Consider the following 21,331-nt stretch of genomic DNA (forward strand, 5'->3'; position numbering starts at 1 on the left):
CAATGCCCACTGTCTCTACTCTTTTTATATACTTGTAATTGCCTTACAACACTAGTTCATACCCAGATTTCTCAACCTCAAACTGAATGCAGAATTTGTCCCCCCTCCCTGATGCAGCACAATGTCTGAAGCTTGGACTCCATCTTATCAACTCCAGACCAACGTTCCTGAAGCTGCAGGCACTTATTGCAGATATGGTTGGCATAGATTACACTGATATCCACCTGTGTAATGATCACTCTTACCTGGAGGCTCTTTCTTTTTTTTAAAATAAATTTTTATTAAAGGTTTTCATAAAATATCAATAACAAAATGAGAAAGAAAAAAGAACCCAACAGGGTTAAGTACAAAACACAATCTAAAAAAGCAACCCCACAAACCCCTCCACGCCCCCCCCTGTACATAAATAATAAATTAACATTAACACCCCGACTTAACACAACAGGTGTATACAGACCCTCCAGTGTAAATAACATAAACAAAAATAAAGTAAACCCCCCACCCCTCGAGCTGCTGCTGCCATTGACCAATGTCTATCGTTCTGCCAGAAAGTCTAAGAACGGTTGCCACCACCTAAAGAACCCTTGTACCGACCCTCTCAAGGCAAATTTCACCCTCTCCAATTTAATGAACCCTGCCATATCGCTGATCCAGGATTCCACGCTTGGGGGCCTCGCATATTTCCACTGAAGGAGAATCCTTCGCCGGGCTACCAGGGATGCAAAGGCCAGAATTCCGGCCTCTTTCGCCTCCTGCACTCCCGGCTCCTCTGCCACCCCAAATATTGCGAGCCCCCAGCCCGGTCTGACCCTGGATCCTACCACCCTCGACACCATCCTCGCTACGCCCCTCCAAAATTTCTCCAGCGCTGGGCATGCCCAGAACATATGGGTGTGATTTGCTGGGCTCCCTGAGCACCTAACACACCTGTCCTCACCCCCAAAGAACCGGCTCATCCTTGTCCCGGTCATGTGTGCCCTGTGCAGCACCTTAAACTGTATGAGGCTGAGCCTTGCGCACGAAGAGGAAGAATTCACCCTCCCTAGGGCATCTGCCCACATCCCCTCTTCGATCTCCTCTCCCAACTCCTCCTCCCACTTACCCTTCAACTCCACCACCGAGGCCTCCTCCTACTCCTGCATCGCCTGGTAAGTTTCCGAGATCTTCCCCACTCCCACCCACGCCCCCAAGAGCACCCTGTCCTGTACTGTGTGTGGCAGTAGCCGCAGTAATTCCACCACCTGCCGTCTGGCAAACGCCCTTACCTGTAAGTACCTGAAGGTGTTCCTCGGGGGGAGCCCGTACTTCTCCTCCAGCTCACCCAAGCTCGCAAACTTCCCGTCCACAAACAGGTACCCCAACTTTCGTATGCCTGCCCTGTGCCACCCCGAAAACACTCCACCTGTTCTTCCTGGGGTGAACCGGTGGTTCCCCCGTAATGGGGGCCACGCCGAGGCCCCAACTTCCCCCCTATGCCGCCTCCACTGCCCCCAAATTGAGGGCCGCCACCACCACCGTGCTCGTGGTATACCTCCTTGGAGGGAGCGGCAGCGGTGCCATTGCCAGCGCCCCCAGATTCGTACCCACACAGGACGCCGTCTCCAGCCTCTTCCATGCAGCCCCCTCCCCCTCCATCACCCACTTGCGCACCATCGTCGCATTGGCGGCCCAGTAGTATCCACAGAGGTTGGGCAGCGCCAGCCCACCTATCTCTACTCTGCTCCAGGAACACCCTCTCACCCTCTGAGTCCCTCGCGCCCACACAAACCCCATTATACTCCTGTTAACCCGCCTGAAAAAAGCCTTCGGGATAAACACGGGGAGGCACTGGAACAGGAACAAAAACCTTGGGAGCACCGTCATTTTGATAGACTGCACCCTACCCGCCAAGGACAGCGGCAACGAGTCCCACCTCTTGAACTCCTCCTCCATTTGCTACATCAGCCTTGTAAAGTTAAGCCTATGCAGGGCCCCCCAGCTCCTGGCCACCTGGACCCCCAAATATCTGAAGCTCCTCTCCGCCCTTTTTAGTGGGAGCTCGCCTATCCCCCTCTCCTGGTCCCCTAGCTGAACTACGAACAGCTCGGTCTTCCCCATATTGAGCTTGTACCCCGAAAAGTCCCCGAATTCCCTAAGGATCCTCATTACCTCTGGCATTCCTCCCACCGGGTCCGCCACATACAGCAGCAGGTCGTCCGCATAAAGCGACACCCTATGCTCCTCCCCATCCCGCACCAACCCCCTCCAGTTCCTCGACTCTCTCAGTGCCATAGCCAGGGGTTCAATCGCCAGTGCGAAGAGCAGGGGGGACCCCTGTCTCGTCCCTCGGTGCAACCGAAAATACTCGGACCTCCTCCTATTTGTGGCCACACTCGCCATCGGGACCTCATACAACAGCCTAACCCACCTGACATCCCTCCCCAAACCCGAACCTCTTCAGCACCTCCCACAGATACCCCCACTCTACCCTATCGAAGGCTTTCTCAGCATCCATCGCCACCACTATCTCCGCCTCCCCCTCCCTCGCCGGCATCATGATAACGTTCAAAAGCCTCCGCACATTCGCGTTCAACTGTCTCCCCTTCACAAACCTCGTCTGGTCTTCATGGATGATCTGCTGCACACAATCCTCAATCCTCGTGGCTAAGACCTTCGCCAGCACCTTGGCATCTACATTTAGCAAGGAAATCCGTCTGTAAGACCCACATTGCAGGGGATCCTTGTCCCGCTTCAGGATCAAGGAGATCAGTGCCCGGGACATCGTCGGGGGTAAAGCCCCCCCCTCCCTTGCCTCATTAAAGGTCCTAACTAACGGTGGGCCCAACAGGTCCATATATTTTTTATAGAACTCGACCGCGAAACCGTCCGGCCTCGGTGCCTTCCCCGCCTGCATGCTTCCTATCCCTTTGATCAGCTCCTCCAGCCCAATCGGGGCCCCCAGTCCCGCCACCAGTCTCTCTTCCACCTTTGGAAACCTCAATTGGTCCAGGAAACGGCCCATCCCTCCCTCCTCCCGTGGGGGCTCGGATCGGTACAATTCCTCGTAGAAGTCCCTGAAGACCCCATTGATGCCAACCCCACTCCGCACCACGCTCCCTCCCCTGTCCTTCACTCCCCCGATCTCCCTAGCTGCGTCCCGCTTCCGAAGCTGATGCGCCAGCATCCGGCTTGCCTTTTCCCCATACTCGTAGACCGCCACCTGGGCCTTCCTCCACTGCACCTCCGACTTCCTGGTGGTCACCAGGTCGAATTTGGCCTGGAGGCTGCGCCTCTTCCTCAACAATCCTTCCTCAGGCTCTTCCGCATACCTCCTGTCTACCCTCACCATTTCCCCCACCAGCCTCTCCCTCTCCCCCCGCTCCTTGTGGGCCCTAATGGAGATCAGCTCTCCCTTCACCACCGCCTTCAGTGCCTCCCATACCATCCCCACTCGGACCTCCCCATTGTCGTTGGTCTCCAAGTACCTATCTATACTTCCTCGGACCCGCCCGCTCACCTCCTCGTCCGCCAACAGCCCCACCTCCAAGCGCCACAGCGGGCGCTGGTCCCTCTCCTCCCCCATCTCCAAGTCCACCCAATGCGGGGTGTGGTCCGAAATGGCTATTGCCGAATACTCTGTATCCTCTACTCTCGCTATCAGCGCCCGACTCAAAATGAAAAAGTTGATTCGAGAATAAGCCTTATGGACATGTGAGAAGAATGAAAATTCCCTAGCCCCTGGCCTTGCAAATCTCCAAGGGTCCACCCCTCCCATTTGGTCCATAAATTCCCTCAACACTCTAGCCGCCACCGGCTTCCTACTAGACCTGGAGCGATCCAGTGCCGGATCCAACACCGTGTTAAAGTCTCCCCCCATTATCAGGCCCCCCACTTCCAAGTCTGCGATCCGACCCAACATACGTCGCATAAAACCTGCATCGTCCCAGTTCGGAGCATACACATTGACCAGTACCACTCTCTCTCCCTGCAACTTACCACTTACCATTATGAACCTACTGCCATTATCTGCAACAATGCTCGACGCCTCGAATAACACCTTCTTTCCCACCAAGATCGCCACCCCTCGATTTTTGGCGTCTAGCCCCGAGTGAAATACCTGACCTACCCATCCTTTCCTCAGTCTTACCTGGTCTGCCACCTTCAGGTGTGTCTCCTGGAGCATAACCACATCCGCCTTGAGCCCCTTCAGGTGCGCGAACACGCGGGCCCGCTTAACCGGCCCATTCAGTCCCCTTACATTCCAGGTTATTAGCCGGATCAGGGGGCTACCCGCCCTCCTCCCCCGCCGACTAGCCATGACCCCTCCTCGGCCAGCCACGCACCCGCACCCCACACCTGGCCCGTTCCCCACAGCGGCATACCCCCGTCTCGACCCCCCCCACTCGCTCCAGCTCCTCGACCTTAGCAGCAGCAACTCGATTCCCCCCCCCCCCCCCCCCCCTTTCCCCCTTGGCTAGGAGCCATCCGAGCTAGTTTACTCCTCCCATTGCACTTCCGCAAGTCAGCTGACTCCTGCTGACCCCGGCCACTCCCGCCTCCCCTTCGACTCCTCCCACTGTGTGGCACACCCTCCCCTCCCGCTCCCCATCCACAGGCTCTCTCCCTCCCCCCTCCATTCTAAGTGCGGGAAACAATCCTCGCTTCCTCGCCCCCCCCCCCCCCCCCCCCAAGTCTTCGGCGCGGGAAAAAAGCTTCCGCTCTCCACCTACCAGGCCCGCCACCAACCAAAACAGTGCCCAACCCGCCCCATCCACCCTCCCCAACCCGAAAGAGAAACACACGGAGAAAAAGAAACCCAAAACAATGCAAAGGCCCCCCCCCCCCCCCCCCCCTCCCCAAACCAAAAATAGGCATAACATATCCACCGCAGTCCCCAATCGCCCATCCCGACCCTCAGTCAGTGTCCAGCTTCTCGGCCTGAACAAAGGCCCACGCCTCCTACGGAGACTCAAAATAATGGTGCCGGTCCTTGTAGGTAACCCACAGTCGCGCCGGCTGCAACATGCCAAACTTCACCCCCTTCCTGTGCAGCACCGCCTTCGCTCAATTGTACCCGGCCCTCCTCTTCGCCACCTCCGCACCCCAGTCCTGATATATCCGAACCTCCGCGTTCTCCCACCTGCTGCTCCTCTCCTTCTTGGCCCACCTGAGTACACACTCCCGATCGGCAAACCGATGGAACCCCACTAGCACCGCCCGCTGAGGCTCGTTAGAGTGTTGGCGAGGAGGCCCAAGGCTATGGGCCCCTTCCAGCTCCAGGGGCCCCTGGAAGTACCCCCGCTCCCATCAGCGAGTTCAACATGGTGACCACATAGGCCCCCCATGTCTGGCCCCTCTAGCCCCTCCGGGAAGCCTAGAATCCGCAGATTCTTCCGCCTCGACCGATTCTCCATCTCCTCGAACCGCTCCTGCCATTTCTTGTGGAGCGCCTCGTGCGCCTCCGTCTTTACCGCCAGGCCTAAGATCTCGTCCTCATTGTCAGAGATCTTTTGTCGAGCCTCTCAGATCGCCATCCCCTGGGCCGTCTGTGTCTCCAGCAGCTTATCAATAGAAGCCTTCAACGGCTCTAGCAGGTCCGTTTTAATCTCCCTGAGGCAGCGCTGGATACCCTCCTGTTGCTCCTCCGCCCACTGCCTCCACGCTGCCTGGTCTCTGCCCGCCGCCATTTTGTCCTTCCCTCCCTTCTTCTGGTCCACCACCACCACCTTTTTTTGTCGCCCCGCTCCTAGTTAAAGCCATATACTGACGGGGAGCTATTATTAACTCCTTCCCACGCCGGGAAACGTCGAAAAAGTGCCCTTGGTGGCCCTGAAAAGAGCCCAAAAGTTTGTTTTTGCAGGAGCCGCCGAATGTGTGACTTATCTCCGCATAGTCGCAACCAGAAGTCTCGAGAGGGAATCCTTTTGGCAGTGTTCGCTTCACCAATCTGCCCCAAAAAGTCTATGGAAACTCCTGACAAAGGTCTGAGAGTCCGTTCCAGACGGGAGCTGCCGAATGCGCGACCTACTCCTCCATGGCCGCCACCGGAAGCCTCGTCCCCGCTTCTTCAATGGTCTTGATAGATCTGTTCACAGTTGTTCCCTCTGCTGCTAGAATTCACCATTATTAGAGGCCCTCAAGTCAGCTTGCAGCTTTAAGCTTACCCTTCCCGCGCCTGCATGCTGAAAGAGGCCCCTCTCTCCCCTGCAGTTAAAGCCAAATCTTTTACTGTTTCTGCCGGGTCTGGTAACCAAAAGACATACCATTCCTGGGGGACACTGTCAGGGGAATGCTGCAGTCTTCTTCCCACACCAGGAAATGTCAAACAAATGCCGTGGGGGCCGTGTAAAAGAGCCCAAAAGTCTGTTCCAAGCGGGAGCTACCGAATATGCGACCTAGCTCTGCATAGCCGCACCCGGAAGTCCTCACCTGGAGGCTCTTTCTAAGATGTCATTTATTAATCTTGGTTCATTACACATTACCAGGTCTAAAATAGCTTGTTCCCTGTTTGCTTCCATAGAATTATAGAAAATAGAAGCAGGAGGAGGCCATTCAGACGTTGAGCCTTCTCTGCCATTCATTATGATCACGGCTGATCAATACCCTGATCCCACCACCCCCATATCCAAGACCTATTGCTCTAAGAAACTGTCCTGAGTGCACTCTTACACTCCCCTCCGGGCTACCTTTGCCAATTTAATTCATCCAATCTCTATGAAGATTTAAATCACCCATGTTTATTGCAGTACCTTTTATTTTTAACAAGCCCCCATTATGTCTTGATTTATGTTCTGTCCTACAGTGTAGCTATTGTCGGGGGACTATAAACCACCCCCACCAGTGACTTGTTTCCTTTTTTATTTCTTATCTCCACCCAGTATGACTCATTTTGATTCTCTGAATCAAGATCATTTCTCACTACAGCACTGATCTGATCCTTGATTAGCAGAGCTACCCCACCTCCTTTTACTTTCTTCCTGTCCTACAGGAATGTCAAATAATCTTGAAAATTCAGGTCTCAGCTGTGGTCACTGGAAGAGCTATCATATCATATTTATTTCTATTTGTGCTATCAGTTTGTCCCACCATACATTCAGGTAAAGAACATTTAATTCTGTACTTTTCGCATTTTTCCTTGCTCTAACCTTATTTGTATGTGCACTCTTATGTTTGTACTCTCAGGCCCTTCCTGCCATGTACTGGTTATCGTTACTTACATTGCTACCATGCACTATACCCTTGTCCTTTCTCTTTAACTTTCCAAATGTCCCCTCACATGAACCCTCTGCACTATTTAGTTTAAAAGCCCTCTCCACAAACCTAGTTATATGATTTGCCACTGATCCCAGAGTGGTTCAGCCAAAGGAAATCCCCATGGTGCAACTTCCTCTTTTCCCCAGTACTGGTGCCAGTGCCCCATAAATCAAAACTTAGTTCTCACACAGCAGTCATTGAGTCACACATTCAGCTCTCTGATCTTATTTATCCTATGCTAATTTGCTTGTCACTAATCCAGAAATTATTACCTTTGTGCTTCTGCTTTTTAATTTAGTGCTTGGCTGCTCATACTCGCTCAGCAGAACCTGTTTCTTAATCCTACCTATTTCATTAGTACCCAATTGGATTCTTCCCCTCCCACTCCAAGTTCCTCTCCAACTCCAAGGAATTCCCTTAACCCTGACATCCGTCAGGCAACACAGCCTTCGGGACTCACATTCTCAGCTGCAGAGAACCATGTCTAACTATACTGTCCCCTACTACAATTTAATTCCTATTTGCTCCCCTGGCTTGCAGCACCATGTCACCCTGATCAGTTCGCTCATCCTCCCTGCAGCCTCTGCTCTCGTCCAGACAAGCTGCAAGAATTCAGAGCTTGTTGGACAATTGCAAGGGCTAAGGCTATTTTCTGGATCCCCACATCTGCCTCTCTTTCAGTCACACCCTTCTGTCCCTGCTCACATACCAAATCTGAAGTGTCTAACCTAAGGTGATGTGACTGTCTCAAAATGTCCAAGTAGTTCCCCCCCTCCCTGATGCATCACAATGCCGGAGGCTTGGAGTCCGTTCATCAACTTTGAGCCAAAGTTCCTCATGCTGCAGACATTTACTGCAGATGTGATTGCCATCGATCAAACTGGTATCCACCAGCACCCACATGCTGCAGCTGCAACACACTCCCTGCCCTGTCATCTTGATTTTTATTTAACTAAATAGGTTTCAGATTTAGAATATCATTCAATGATTATCCTTAGTTGTATTATGAAGTTTAAAAGGCTACAAATTTAATATCTATGTCCAATACCAATTTAAGCTACTACCCGGAAATGTAACTTGAAAACTCACCAGTTACCTACCTGCACACCAAATTAATAATTCCAGGCTTCAACTCTCTCACTCACTGTTTCTGGCTTCGTCTGTTGGGCCACTTTTTGTAAAAGGCTAGAACAGCACCACCTCCGCCACTGCAACAAACTTCTTCTTATCAAATTCCTGGACTTAAGCACTGGATCTTGAGCTGCCACCTTTCTGTGACCATGAAGGAGACTGTGCTGGCCATTATTGACACATCCATTGCAGAGGCTATGATCAACGATGAAGCTGAAACCATTGAAGGTGATCGTATTCTCACACCTAATCCTCCTCCTCAAATCCCACTTCCCCTTCATCCCTTAATCTCCTCTGATTTATTAACAAGCTGCACTTTCCACCAGCAACCCGGCATCACAGTGCAATCTTTGTGTTTTTCTCCTTTCACATGCACGTGAAGTGCAATCTGATCAGGTAGTGGAGGAACAAGAAGACAGTGAAAATGTAAACATACTGTAATTCGATGTTGAACTACCAGCCATCAGCTCAGATACTGATACTGCACTTAATTTAGAGAATCGTATGAAAGCAGGATCGCCACATGGTATGTCACAGGCAAGTGGCCCACAGGAAGGGCAGGTGACAAGGACAGCACAGGTACATGGAGTGCAGGGTCAGACAGTGGTTCTGATGTTGTCTTCAGTGGGGAAGTGTAAAGAAAGGTGCTGATGGATATTGTTGCAAACCACACAGATGTTATCGTGAGGGTATCCCAACTTGGAACATCAGTTCGTGGGGATGTATAGTTTTGTTTTTGGAATGGTGTGAGGAGTTGAGTAAAGCCCCAGTGAGAATAAGCAACCCAGTCGTTGTGTAACAATTATTAAAGACTAAGATTAAAGAAGCAACAAATAGGTTGGGGGGAGGAGTTTTACAAGAGGCAGTGGACGGGAGGAGTTGGAGACTGGGGGGGGGGTGGGGGGGTACAACTCTTGGGTACCATGTACGGTACTCTTTCAGAGGTTGGAGGGCATTGAGTGTAGGGGGGGGAGGGGGGGTGGACTCTATAGGTCAATGGTGACCATGGGCGGTCCCGGACTTCTTTTTCTCCTTTGTTTTTTTGTTGCCACCGTGGGAGGGTTTGTTTTATTGGATGCATATATTGAAAGGTGGGCCGTTGTTTGGGGTGGTGGGAGGATGGGATCGTTGGTATTGTTAAGGGGATTGATTTTGTATTTGTTACCGTTTACTGTTTGTCGGTGGGGTGTAAATTTTGAAGGAAAATGTGAAAATGGAGAATAAAAACATTTATAAAAAAAAAAGAAGCAACAAATACACACAAACAGGATTATACTGCGCAAAGACAATTAAATATATGAATAATCCCTGTATATGAATAATCCCTGACCTCCTTAAGACTTCCCCTTTTCCCCCAAACAACATACAAATTATGTAAATCTATAAGTCAAAGCCAGCTTATAGTTACCACACAATACAGGGAAGATAATCAAGTCTGGGAAACATCTTCCGGTCCAGCAAAGACAATTTAAACTGCCTTTACGAAGATTTCCTTTGTTGCCTTGGCTCTATAACGTACAGGCTGTTTGATGTAAACTGGCTTCAAAGCTGCTAGATGGGAACTGGCCTCCCTGCTTCTGAGGGTGCTGGCAATTATACCATTGTTCCCCTTTGATCCTGCATTCTGCCCCTCTCACATTCCTTGACTCTAGAAATTAGCATGAATAGACCTACTGATCTCCCAATCACCTATGTAAGCTTTTTATCCACTAATAGGTGATTGCACCTGATTCTATCTAGATGCCTTTGAAATCTTGTTACTGGGAAAGACTCATCTCATCCTGCCTTTTGATTGCTGGCCAATGCTGTCGCTAGGCAGATTTCTACCCATTGCTAGGAAGATTGCATCCTATTATGTCTTGTTAGAATAGTGTTACTGCTGTTACTAGGCAAATCCATGGCAATATGCCCAATCAAATGCTTGCATTGAATTTGCCAAAAAGGCTGTGGTTAGTGTCAAGGAGCATGGAGGAAGCCATCATCAATTTAGTACCGGACTTTGCACAGAGTCCATCCTTTCTAATGTGAGAGCGGTGGCCTACTCATTTCACAAACTTGTGGACTCAGTTCTGCCATCACTGCTGTTGATTGCTTTGTGCAAAGGGGGTTGCAGAGTGTCATGGCTTTGAACAATCTTTCCATCAATGGTTTACGAGGATTGCTGAAACGCCCCCCAGGAGCAGTTGCAGTGACGTCATGGAGCATAAACCTAATGTCATCGCTTGGGAAGACAGCTTTCATCCTCCTACCCCTGCCACTTCAAATCACCCTTGCTGTTGCCTGCTAGTTAGCTCAGACTGATGCCATCCATGCAGAGATGGTACTGTCTGTAGGCAGGTCTCCAAAGCCCAGAACTGTTCGAGGTCATCCTCCACAGCAATCTGCAGTCTTTTCTGAAAGTTAACAGCTTTGCTGCAGCCACTGGTGTAACACAGGGAGAGCATGAGGACAAGTCAAGGTACACAGAAGACCGACACTAATGAATTGCACAACAGTGATTAGTTGACTTTTGTATGCAATATGATATGACTTCATTTATAAATTTGGTTGGGAATATTTTGAAATGGTTTTTATCTTTGCATTGTGATTGAGAGATGGTGCAATGGTAAGTGACAGGGAAATTAAGCTCTGAGACTGTTGGTTAATGGAGATTTGGGGTTGCAGTTGCTGATATGCAGATGAGTTCTTCACAGATATCAGAGACAGAAAGGTGCTGTGTAGGTTGCCACCTCTTTTCCTCCTCATTATGGTCCTGCTTCTCAACTGATCATTGTACATCTGGTCCCAAGGGCTGTGCCTGCACAATGGTGATATTGTGGAACATGCTAGTCCAACCGCCATATCCACCATAGATACTGCCAGGTTACTAGATCTTGATTTGCATGATTTACTTATGTTCATGTGCTAATTACATATTAAGCAAGTGCAGTTATTTTCGTATGGTGTCTGCGAAGTAACCCGTGTGCTGTCAATGATACCTTACATTATGGGGAAGCTATATGCTCACTTGTGCATCCTGAAAAGAGGATGAAATGCAGTCAGCTCTTATTGAATGGAGACTCTCAGTGGCCTCCTGTGACATGAGGAAAAACATTTTCGCACAGCAAGTGGTTAGGATCTGGAATGCAGTGCCTGAAAGTGTGATGAAGGCAAATTGGATTGAAGAATGGATTTGATTGTTATCTTAATGGAAGAATGTGCATTGCTATGGGGGAAGGAAGGGGAGTGGCCTAGGTAGATTGCTCCAACAGAGAGACAGCACATAAACGACAGGCCAAATGGTCCCCCTCTGCGCTGAAACGATTCTGTGATTCTTATCCAGCAATGGGTGGCAAATTGCACGAGTTTGCAAATAGCTCTAGCTCCTGCCTTGAAAGAACAGGGTGCATAAAAACCAAGGTCACTTTTACAACCACTGGCAATTTGGTTCTTGCCCTACTCTGAAGTTGTGGATGCAGAAGGTGGCAGATTTCACCCTAAAATATTATTGTAGCACAGGCATCTTGCACATTTGAGTTGCTTCTTGAACACCCTAAATGGATATGACCTCTTATTGAAGGCCCTTCCCACTACTACTACCTTGTTCTGTTCTGCATAGCCTCAGTTCATTCTCCAAATTGTATGTATTTCAAGTGGAATGGCTACTAGTCCATCCGTGCCTGGGAGCAACTGGCTTGTAAAGTCAGCAAAAAATCCTTCAACACGTGCCATACCTCCCCTTCTAGACATTTGGAACGTTAGACAACTGTAGAAGGCATCAAGCGCTTGTAGAATTGAAGCAACTGTCACAAGAAAACAATTAACTTCTAAATAGTAGATGATCCCTTTAAATAGTGCGAATGAAGGGCCCTTCCTGCTGTTGAGCAAGTTTAGTTGTCCAAAGTTTAGAAGACATTAACCAGAGCATTGCGCTCCAAAATAGCACTGTTGGTGTGTCATGTGAATTGACATCATGATTTACCTGCTGTATATACTTCTCATAGCTCTTCACTGTACATGCACTTAATGCACCCTCGATTATGACCTCTGGTACAGTTTATCCACAAGTTAGTACATGACACTACGGATACCAATTTTGAGCCCTCTGAGCATTCACCTAAAAAAATGAGTGCTAACAGTTTCCCACTTTAACAGATGAAGAACTCTGTTAGTTGTGTTACACTTGGTCAGTAAAACAGACAAATAAGAACTGGGGTGAGTTCTGAGTCTTTGTCAGTAAAATTGAAGGTTTAATGTTTAGAATTTCAAATCATTGAATATAGAATAAAATGACATTGGTTAGAAGTCTCAATTCAATCCATTTGCATGAGTAATTTAAGACCGGTGTTTTACTTTAATGGCCTGGAGGTAGACTTTCCAGAGAGGTAGGTACAAGTCAGTTGCAGTCATGTCAATTCAGTAAGCTAAGAAAAGGCTGATGAACAACTTCAAATTGGCACAGCCTCAAAGAAGATGGCAACTCAAAAATAACCCTAAATAACTCAAAATGCAGTGGAAAATGGCCGTGATCATATTTTTCAAAATTTGGTTTTCCAACAGTGGAACAGCGGCAGATTTATACATTTCTGGAGTGACTAGTGAGGGTAAAAATCAAAGGAATTATCTGAAAGCTCGATATGATGTGGTGCTATGGTCTGTGCTGTTTCTCTCACTTGGTAAATTTAAATTTTTAACACTATGGGGGTGATTGAGCCTGCACCTTTCTGTCCGTGAAAAAATTTTGTAGGCTCAAAACCCTGAGAGAATCGAAAAATGCAATTCTCTCTGGCGTGATTGGGTTTTGCAATTTTCACCTCCCCTCTCCGGTGGAGTAGCGCAAATCACATTGTGGGAGCCTGGGGACCTCATGTTAATTCATTAGCATGTCATTAGCAAGCACTCTCTCCAGAACCCCCCCCCCCCCCCCAAAGTTCTCCAGTCATGCCGCCATCATTTTTAACAGGTTTACAAAAGTCTGAACCTGGTGGCCTCACCCCCGAGAGGATATATGCTTTAAGAAAGTCTGGAGGTTGTCATGCAGCCATCGCTTCCTTTGTTCCTCCTGTTGGGCATTTGGCCAAATCACTGCTGAGGGAATGTCTCCTTAGTGGGAACTGGAAAGTGGGTGGGAGGAGGTGAATACTGAGGGCGAATACTGGGAGCGATTGCGAGGTTCTTGGGTGGAGTGCCATGGAGGTCATGAGCTGAACCATGGAGTGGTTCTCCCCCTCCATGGAGTGAACGTCATGCACCAAGGTCTCCACTGTAAATGCCACCCTCGCAGTGTTGGCCTCATTGCGTTGCATCGATGGCACCACCTCCTCGGTCAGAAGGCGATTCGATTCCTCCAGTCGGCCTTGCAGTCCAAGGATGGATGTTGTCATTCCTTCCTGATTCTCACAACTTTGCCTTTACAGTTCCATCAACTCAGGGATGACGGGACACAGGGGCACATCATTGGCCAGGGGCTCAGCAGTGTCCCGGGCTCCTGCATCTCTCGGAGTGTCAGTACGTCCCTGCCTCTACTTGCTGTGGATCAGCAGCTGTGAGGTGCTCACCAGTGTGCCGACTACACAATCCCACCGTGGTGTGAGTATCTGCACTGGTGGAGGGTGTGGGTGACATCTGTGATGACTTCTCTGGTGATGCCCGAGAACATCTCCTCTTGAGTTGCTCGGATCAGTGGTTTCCAGGGGGCAAGTGAATGATCCGGCTGCTCTTCTGATTGCCCTGCAAGGAGAGGGAAATTGCATTAGTACATCATGGAGGATAAATGTTGCAAGACGACTACTCATGTGAGTTTTGAGGAATAACTGTTTGTCCTTGGGGTTCTCACTTATTCTCGCTGCACCCACTTTGCCATCAGCCCAGACACGGTCCCGCTCCTCCCCAGCCCGCTCAAGGGCTCTTTCATCATGTGGGATAAGGTTGCGGAGCTCCCACATGACTCGGTATGGCTGTGCCCTCTCACGCTAGTTATGCTCCATTTTGTCCTCTGGATATACAGATGAGGAGAGTGCAGGTGAGAGTCTTGCCAGTTCAGATGGTCGAGCATGGGACTGGGGTGGAAGCTGGGATGTGAGGAGCAGAGTTGGGACTAGGGCACCAATGTGTTTGGGGGGCAGGAGGCAGGGTGGAGGAAGAGGGCCTCGTGGAAGGTGGGCAACCTGTGAGGTGACTGAGTGGGTGGGAGGGAGGGGTGGGTGATGTGATGCAGTGGGAGACTTGAGATGGCAGACTTACCTTGGCCACGTGACGAAGGTCATTCATTTTTTTACAGCACTGTTGCCCGTCCTCTTCGGCAGGGAGCTGGCACTAACGAAAGCTGCAATGCTCTTCTAGGCAGAGGTGGCCACCTTGTTGGTGGGCCACTTTCTGGAATGTCCCACCTCTGCTGCACAATATCCTGGTCAGAGCTCCCTCTGAGAAACTTAGTGCTGGCTTCCTGGCAGCCATCCACTCGAATGATTCTTGAGCAGGTGCAGGGAAGGAGTTTATATGGAGCTCCCAAGTGATTAAGTTTCCCCGGAGCAAGCAAATTAGCAAAAGGCCATGAAGAGCACTACGTGATTCACGTGGGGATTCAACCACTTTTCTCACCGGAACTGATACGTTGCCATTTTTTTGGTATGGTTAGAGGTCACATTTTTTGCCTTACAAACTCTTGTGAAATCATAGGCAATGGGATAAGTTTAGATTTGATGCCGATTATTCACTGCCTGATTTCACACTTAACCAAATGGGTTTGGTAAAATCAGGGCTCAGTTGTTAACAACTCAACACTCACATTTCATTTTTAAATTAAAACTTATGATAAGTTACATATACAACATACGAATGACAGATCATGTCTCGCATTTCATTCAGGCAAGAGCTTGTGAACTTATTCGATAACTATCTTTTCCTTTCTCTTGTTTTGGATTGTACTTGGATACTCCCTCCATTGTGTTTAAGATTATCCCGTTTCCTTCTCATCAATTATTCTAGTGTTCTCAACAATCTTCTCCCTTTCTTAGGTTACCATCCTCTTCAGTCCAAAATGTCCTTTTCCTCCACTTTTGACACAAGAAAGGAGAGAAAAAGTGTAATTTCTTATGGAGGTCAGGTAAAATCTCAAGCCTGGACCCCCATTGTGAGCTCCCCATTTATTCTTAAAATTACTAACTGGTTGGGAGTATTTCTTTGCCTCTTTTCAAGCATAGCAATGCTAGATAATTGCCTCAATTGGAGGGGAGGGGGTACATTTTCAAGCCCTGAGATTTATTGTCAGCTCACAAGTCCACATTCAGTGATTTTTGAACCATAGCAGTTCACACTATGGAAGGAGACACATCATGTCCATCTAAAACAATCTCACTTTCTAATTCATCCACAATAGGCCTGTATCCGTCTCTGCTAAATTTTGCAATTAATATTAAATATACTGTCTTTTTGGAATTTGTGGTTAAAACAGCTATTATAACCAATATTAATGCCTAGCGTAAGAATGTCAGACATATTATCCTCATGAGGTGCTGATTGAGCAAAGGCGACACTGAAGTTTTGCCCTGTTGTGTAAAGTGATCATGCTTCTTTATCTTGATGCTTCCTTTTTTATTTACATTTACGGATCATAAAAGTGGGATTGCTAAATCAATATTGAAAGAAGCATTGTGGTGTGATAACAATGGGAACTTGAACTGAGGCTGGTTTATTTTCTGGACTCTTAGAAACCAACAGATAAAGGGGATACCTTTTTTGTGTCTTCAGTGTGAACTTGGGTCCTGAATGATATTTCAAAAGTTATTACTATACAGTGTAAATATCACTCCGACTAATATTAATACAATTCACCTCGACTTTGCTGTCTATCGCTGCTGCATTAATAAGCATGCTCCCCTAACCTGCCTGTCACACAACACAACAAATATCATAGCCTCCTTCATACCCAATATTAACATCACATCCTTGGATGTTTGATCATCGGACCTCTACAAATATTAATGCACTTACTATATAAATTTTGGTTCCTCATTAAGACCATAAGATATAGGAGCAGAATTAGGCCCTTCGGCCCATCGAGTCTGCTCCGCCATTCGAACATGGCTGCTATGTTCCTCATTCTCCTGAAGAAGAGTCGTTACAGCACTACTTGTGACCAGGAGAAACTGAAGTGCTTCCCCTCAGCATCCCAAGCTCCCTAACCCCCCAGACAAAGACCCCTGGGATCTCGAGACAAGGAATTAGATTTGTATTACTGAGATGAGGATGATTTTTGTCAGTCAGAGGGTTATGAATTCTCTCTCAGAAACCTATGAATTTTCAGCTCTTGAGTAAATTTAAGGCTGAGATTGTTAGATTTTTGGATGCTACGGAAATCGAGGGATTCGTGGGGGTGGAGGTTGATACAGCAGATCAGACATTATCTTATTGAATGATGTGCAGGCTCAAGGGGCCATATGGCCTATGTCTCTTATTATACTCTTAAGATCAACATAAGCCACCCGTAGCGGGCAATTATATTCTTGACTGGTCAATAGGCATGTTGGGCATCAATATTTGATCCACCAGAGGTGAGGCCACTTTGCACTTGTCTTTTGTAGAAGTGTTCCTGCTCTGCTGAGAGTATGTCAGGAATACTTTTTAAGGTAACAAAAAAGTGGATGGTGCCTCAAGGATTGGCTTCATGGGGTTTTCTTGATCTAAAAGAGCAAAGGAAGCAGAGCTATCAGGGAACTGCCCTTTTTACAGGCAAGTCATCTACTTGGATACTTTGTTCTCTAGAGGGATAAACTAGCAGGAGACAAATATTATTCTTGCACTATATCTAAAGTATTGAGGTTAGTAGCTCAAATTGGAATGAGTGAGAAGCAGGAAGAGCTCGGCTATCAGCTAATTTGGACTTGTTAGTAGATAATTGTTTCATTGCTTTAATTAAATTAAAGTTGCACAGTAACAATTTGTGCATGTGCATGGTTTAACTAATGGATGCTTCCTGTTTTTTTTTTTTTGAAACTTAGACGATTTAGAATAGTACTTCAAAAAGCCATACACATTCCTGTTATGACTCTCCATTTTGTGCTTTTCTCTTGAAATTAATATTCTGGCAAATTCAAATCCTTCTGAAGATGTCGGGTGATATCATTAAAGTCCAGCAACACCTACGTACCATGAAACAAACGTTCCACCAGATGTTCAGTGAATAGAAAGTTAAATAGGTTTTACGCATCCACAACTTCATAACCAAGTCACATGACATTGTGGGCTGTGACAAATGTTTCACTGTTATAAAAATAACGATTTTTCTCAGCCCTGCATGTTCTTAAGAAAGTGTTTCGGAAGTTGAGGGACTTTCTTTTCCTTCCAGCTAGTAAAATGAGATATTTAAATCCCTGTCCAGAAGTTATCCAGCGTCTCGTTCAAATGAGAATTCCAACATGTAGCAGTTCCATCTTTTGAGCACAAGATGGTGATCAATGCATTGGTTTTCAATGTCTGTGGATTTGCGTTTACAAAATGGTTGGTTTTCATTGCAGTTTCTGAAAGACAGGGACAAAAGTGATAAATACAGCATGATTACAGGAAAGAAAATAAAAATGAAAGTTAAAAAGACCAAAGATGATAAAGAGGTACGTAACTTATTTTACTCTTCAGAGCAGATTAACTTAAAGGAGAACAGTAATTTAAATGTACTGTCATATTTTCTGATATGCAATATTTAAGATGCCAACTGAGAAACCATGATTTCCACTTCAGCCCTCAGGAGGACACACATTTTAGGCGCTAAGTCATACCCCACAGTCATCTGACGTAGCTTTAGAAATTGCACAATTGGACCCATTTTTGAAATTTGTACTATCCCCTAAATTGAAATAGTTTCTGTCTCCCATAATGGTTGCTGCAGGGTTTTGAACTGTTGGCTTTCTAACCGATTGCTGTCCTTTCTGTTTCACTGTTCTTTCAATATACAGTTTTTCAGCGCATCTTATGAAGGTGAGGTTTTTGCTGAGGTTAGGTTCGAAGGTGCCTCGCGCCCTCTGGTACCACAATACATAACATAATTTATGTGTCAGCCTGTGGTGTAGCTGAAGACTATTCTATCAAGACAGTCATCATAGCTGAGTTCAATCTTGTTCTCATCTGATGGCCTCACATCTACACTTCCCAGCGGTGATAAAGAGAGGGAGGTCTGACTGACTTTACCCCTTGTCATTGTCCATAATTCTGCAGTTGGATTTGACAACTTGGATTTTTCTATCTTCTTTCATGGGATGTGGGTGTCGCTGGTAAAGTCAGCATTTATTGCCCATCTCTAATTGCCCTTGATCTGAGTAGCTTGCAAGGCCATTGCAGGGGGCAGTTAATCAACCACATTTCTGAGAGTGTGGAGTCACATGTCAGCTAGACGAGGCAAAGACAGCAGATTTCCGTTCCTTAAGGATATTAGTGAACCAGGCGGGTTTCTGTGTTAATTGATGGAGGTTTCATAGTCACCATTGCAGAGACTAGCTTTCAATTCCTGATTTATCAATTGAGGTTTAATTCCACCAGCTGCCCAAGTAGGATCTGAACCCATGTCCCAAGAGAATTAAAAGCCAATGACTGTGGATGCTGGAATCTGAAGCAAAAACAGAAAATACTGAACAATCTTAGCAGGTCTGACAGCATCTGTGGAGCGAGAAGGGAGCTAATGTTTTGAGTCTGGATGACTCCAAAGCATGAGCCACCCAAGTTGTGACAAGGAATCGTACAGTTTGATTGAATGGAATGAAAAAAGTTCCCTTTGGGAATTATTAATGGTTGGCGCTGCCATCACATTCTATATTGTCAGCAAAAGACTTGGAATGTTAAGCAGATAGTTTTACTCACTGACGTTTCATGTAATATTCGTTATGTGCATATTGTGTTTGAGGCTGTTCAATCTCAGATCATTATTTCTTAAAAATTGGGAATAAAATGAAGGAAAACTGAATTTTTTGAATCAGTGAAAAATGTAGCATGGGCACATTGCATCTGAGAAAATGCCAACTAAAAATGGAAAATAGAGGTGGCGCAGTGGTTAACACTGGGACTGTGACGGTAAGGGCCCGGGTTCACATCCCGGCCCTGGGTCACTGTCCGTGTGGAGTTTGAACATTCTCTCCATGTCGGCGTGGGTTTCACCCCCACAGCCCAAAGATGTGCAGGTTAGGTGGATTGGCCACGATATCTCGGATCATGTTTTCGGGATCCTTAAGGGGGAGGGGGAGCAGCCCCAAGTCATGGTCCACATAGGCACCAACGACATAGGTAGGAAAAGGGATGGGGATGTAAGGCAGGTATTCAGGGAGCTAGGATGGAATCTTAGAGCTAGAACAAACAGAGTTATTATCTCTGGGTTGTTACCCGTGCCACGTGCTAGCGAGACGAGCAATAGGGAGAGAGAACAGTTGAACACGTGGCTACAGGGATGGTGCAGGAGGGAGGGATTCAGATACCTGGATAATTGGGGCTCATTCTGGGGTAGGTGGGACCTCTACAAATGGGATGGTCTACACCTGAACCAGAGGGGTACTATTGTCCTGGGGGAGAAATTTGCTAATGCTTTTCGGGAGGGTTTAAACTAATTCAGCAGGGGGATGGGAATCTGAATTGTAGCTCCAGTATACAGGAGGTTGAGAGTAGTGAGGTCATCAGTAAGGTTTCAAGGTCGCAGGAGTGTACCGGCAGGCAGGAAGGTGGTTTGAAGTGTGTCTACTTCCAACGCCAGGAACATCTGGAATAAGGTGGGTGAACTTGCAGCATGGGTTGGTACCTGGGACTTCGATGTTGTGGCCATTTCGGAGGCATGGATAGAGCAGGGACAGGAATGGTTGTTGCAGGTTCCGGGGTTTAGATGTTTCAGTAAGCTCAGGGAACGTGGTAAAAGAGGGGAGGTGTGGCAATGTTAGTCAAGGACAGCATTATGGTGGCAGAAAGGACGTTTGATGAGGACTTGTCTACTGAGGTAGTATGGGCTGAGGTTAGAAACAGGAAAAGAGGTCACCCTGTTGGGAGTTTTCTATAGGCCTCCGAAAAGTTCCAGAGATGTAGAGGAAAGGATTGCAAAGATGATTCTGGATAGGAGCGAAAGTAACAGGGTAGTTGTTATGGGAGACTTTAACTTTCCAAATATTGACTGGAAACGCTATCGTTCGAGTACTTTAGATGGGTCCGTTTTTGTCCAATGTGTGCAGGAGGGTTTCCTGACATAGTATGTAGATAGGCCAACAAGAGGCGAGGCCACATTGGATTTGGTACTGGGTAATGAACCAGGCCAGATGTTGGATTTGGAGGTAGATGAGCACTTTGGTGATAGTGACCACAATTCGGTTACGTTTACTTTAGCGATGGAAAGGGATAGGTATATACCGCAGAGCAAGAGTTATATCTGGGGGAAAGGCAATAATGATGCGATTAGGCAAGACGTAGGATGCATAGGATGGAGAAGGAAACTGCCGGGTATGGACACAATTGAAATGTGGAGCTTGTTCAAGGAACAGCTACTGCGTGTCCTTGATAAGTATGTACCTGTCCGGCAGGGAGGAAGTGGTCGAGCGAGAGAACCATGATTTACTAAAGTAGTTGAATCACTTGTCAAGAGGAAGAAGGAGGCTTATGTAAAGATGAGATGTGAAGGTTCAGTTAGGGCGCTTGAGAGTTACAAGTTAGCCAGGAAGGACCTAAAGAGAGAGCTAAGAAGAGCTAGGAGGGGACATGAGAAGTCCTTGGCAGGTAGGATAAAGGAAAGCCCTAAAGCTTTCTATAGGTATGTCAGGAATAAAAGAATGACTGGGGTAAGAGTAGGGCCAGTCAAGGACAGTAGTGGGAAGTTGTGCGTGGAGTCCGAGGAGATAGGAGAGGCGCTAAATGAATATTTTTCATCAGTATTCACACAGGAAAAGACAATGTTGTCGAGGAGAATACTGAGATACAGGCTACTAGACTAGACTGGATTGAGGTTCATAAGGAGGAGGTGTTAGCAATTCTG

At 47.5% G+C, this 21,331-nt stretch overlaps 1 protein-coding gene across 1 annotated transcript in view; it reads left to right on the forward strand.

The window, feature by feature from the left end:
- Positions 1-21,331, forward strand: part of LOC140424864 (uncharacterized) — a 43,805-nt gene that overhangs the window by 19,826 nt on the left and 2,648 nt on the right. The window contains exon 6 of the mRNA XM_072508401.1: positions 17,859-17,951. Coding sequence (XP_072364502.1) covers positions 17,859-17,951 — 93 coding nt within the window. The remainder of the gene's footprint in view (positions 1-17,858; positions 17,952-21,331) is intronic.

Source organism: Scyliorhinus torazame, chromosome 1 (assembly GCF_047496885.1).
Source record: "Scyliorhinus torazame isolate Kashiwa2021f chromosome 1, sScyTor2.1, whole genome shotgun sequence".
NCBI lineage: Eukaryota > Metazoa > Chordata > Chondrichthyes > Carcharhiniformes > Scyliorhinidae > Scyliorhinus > Scyliorhinus torazame.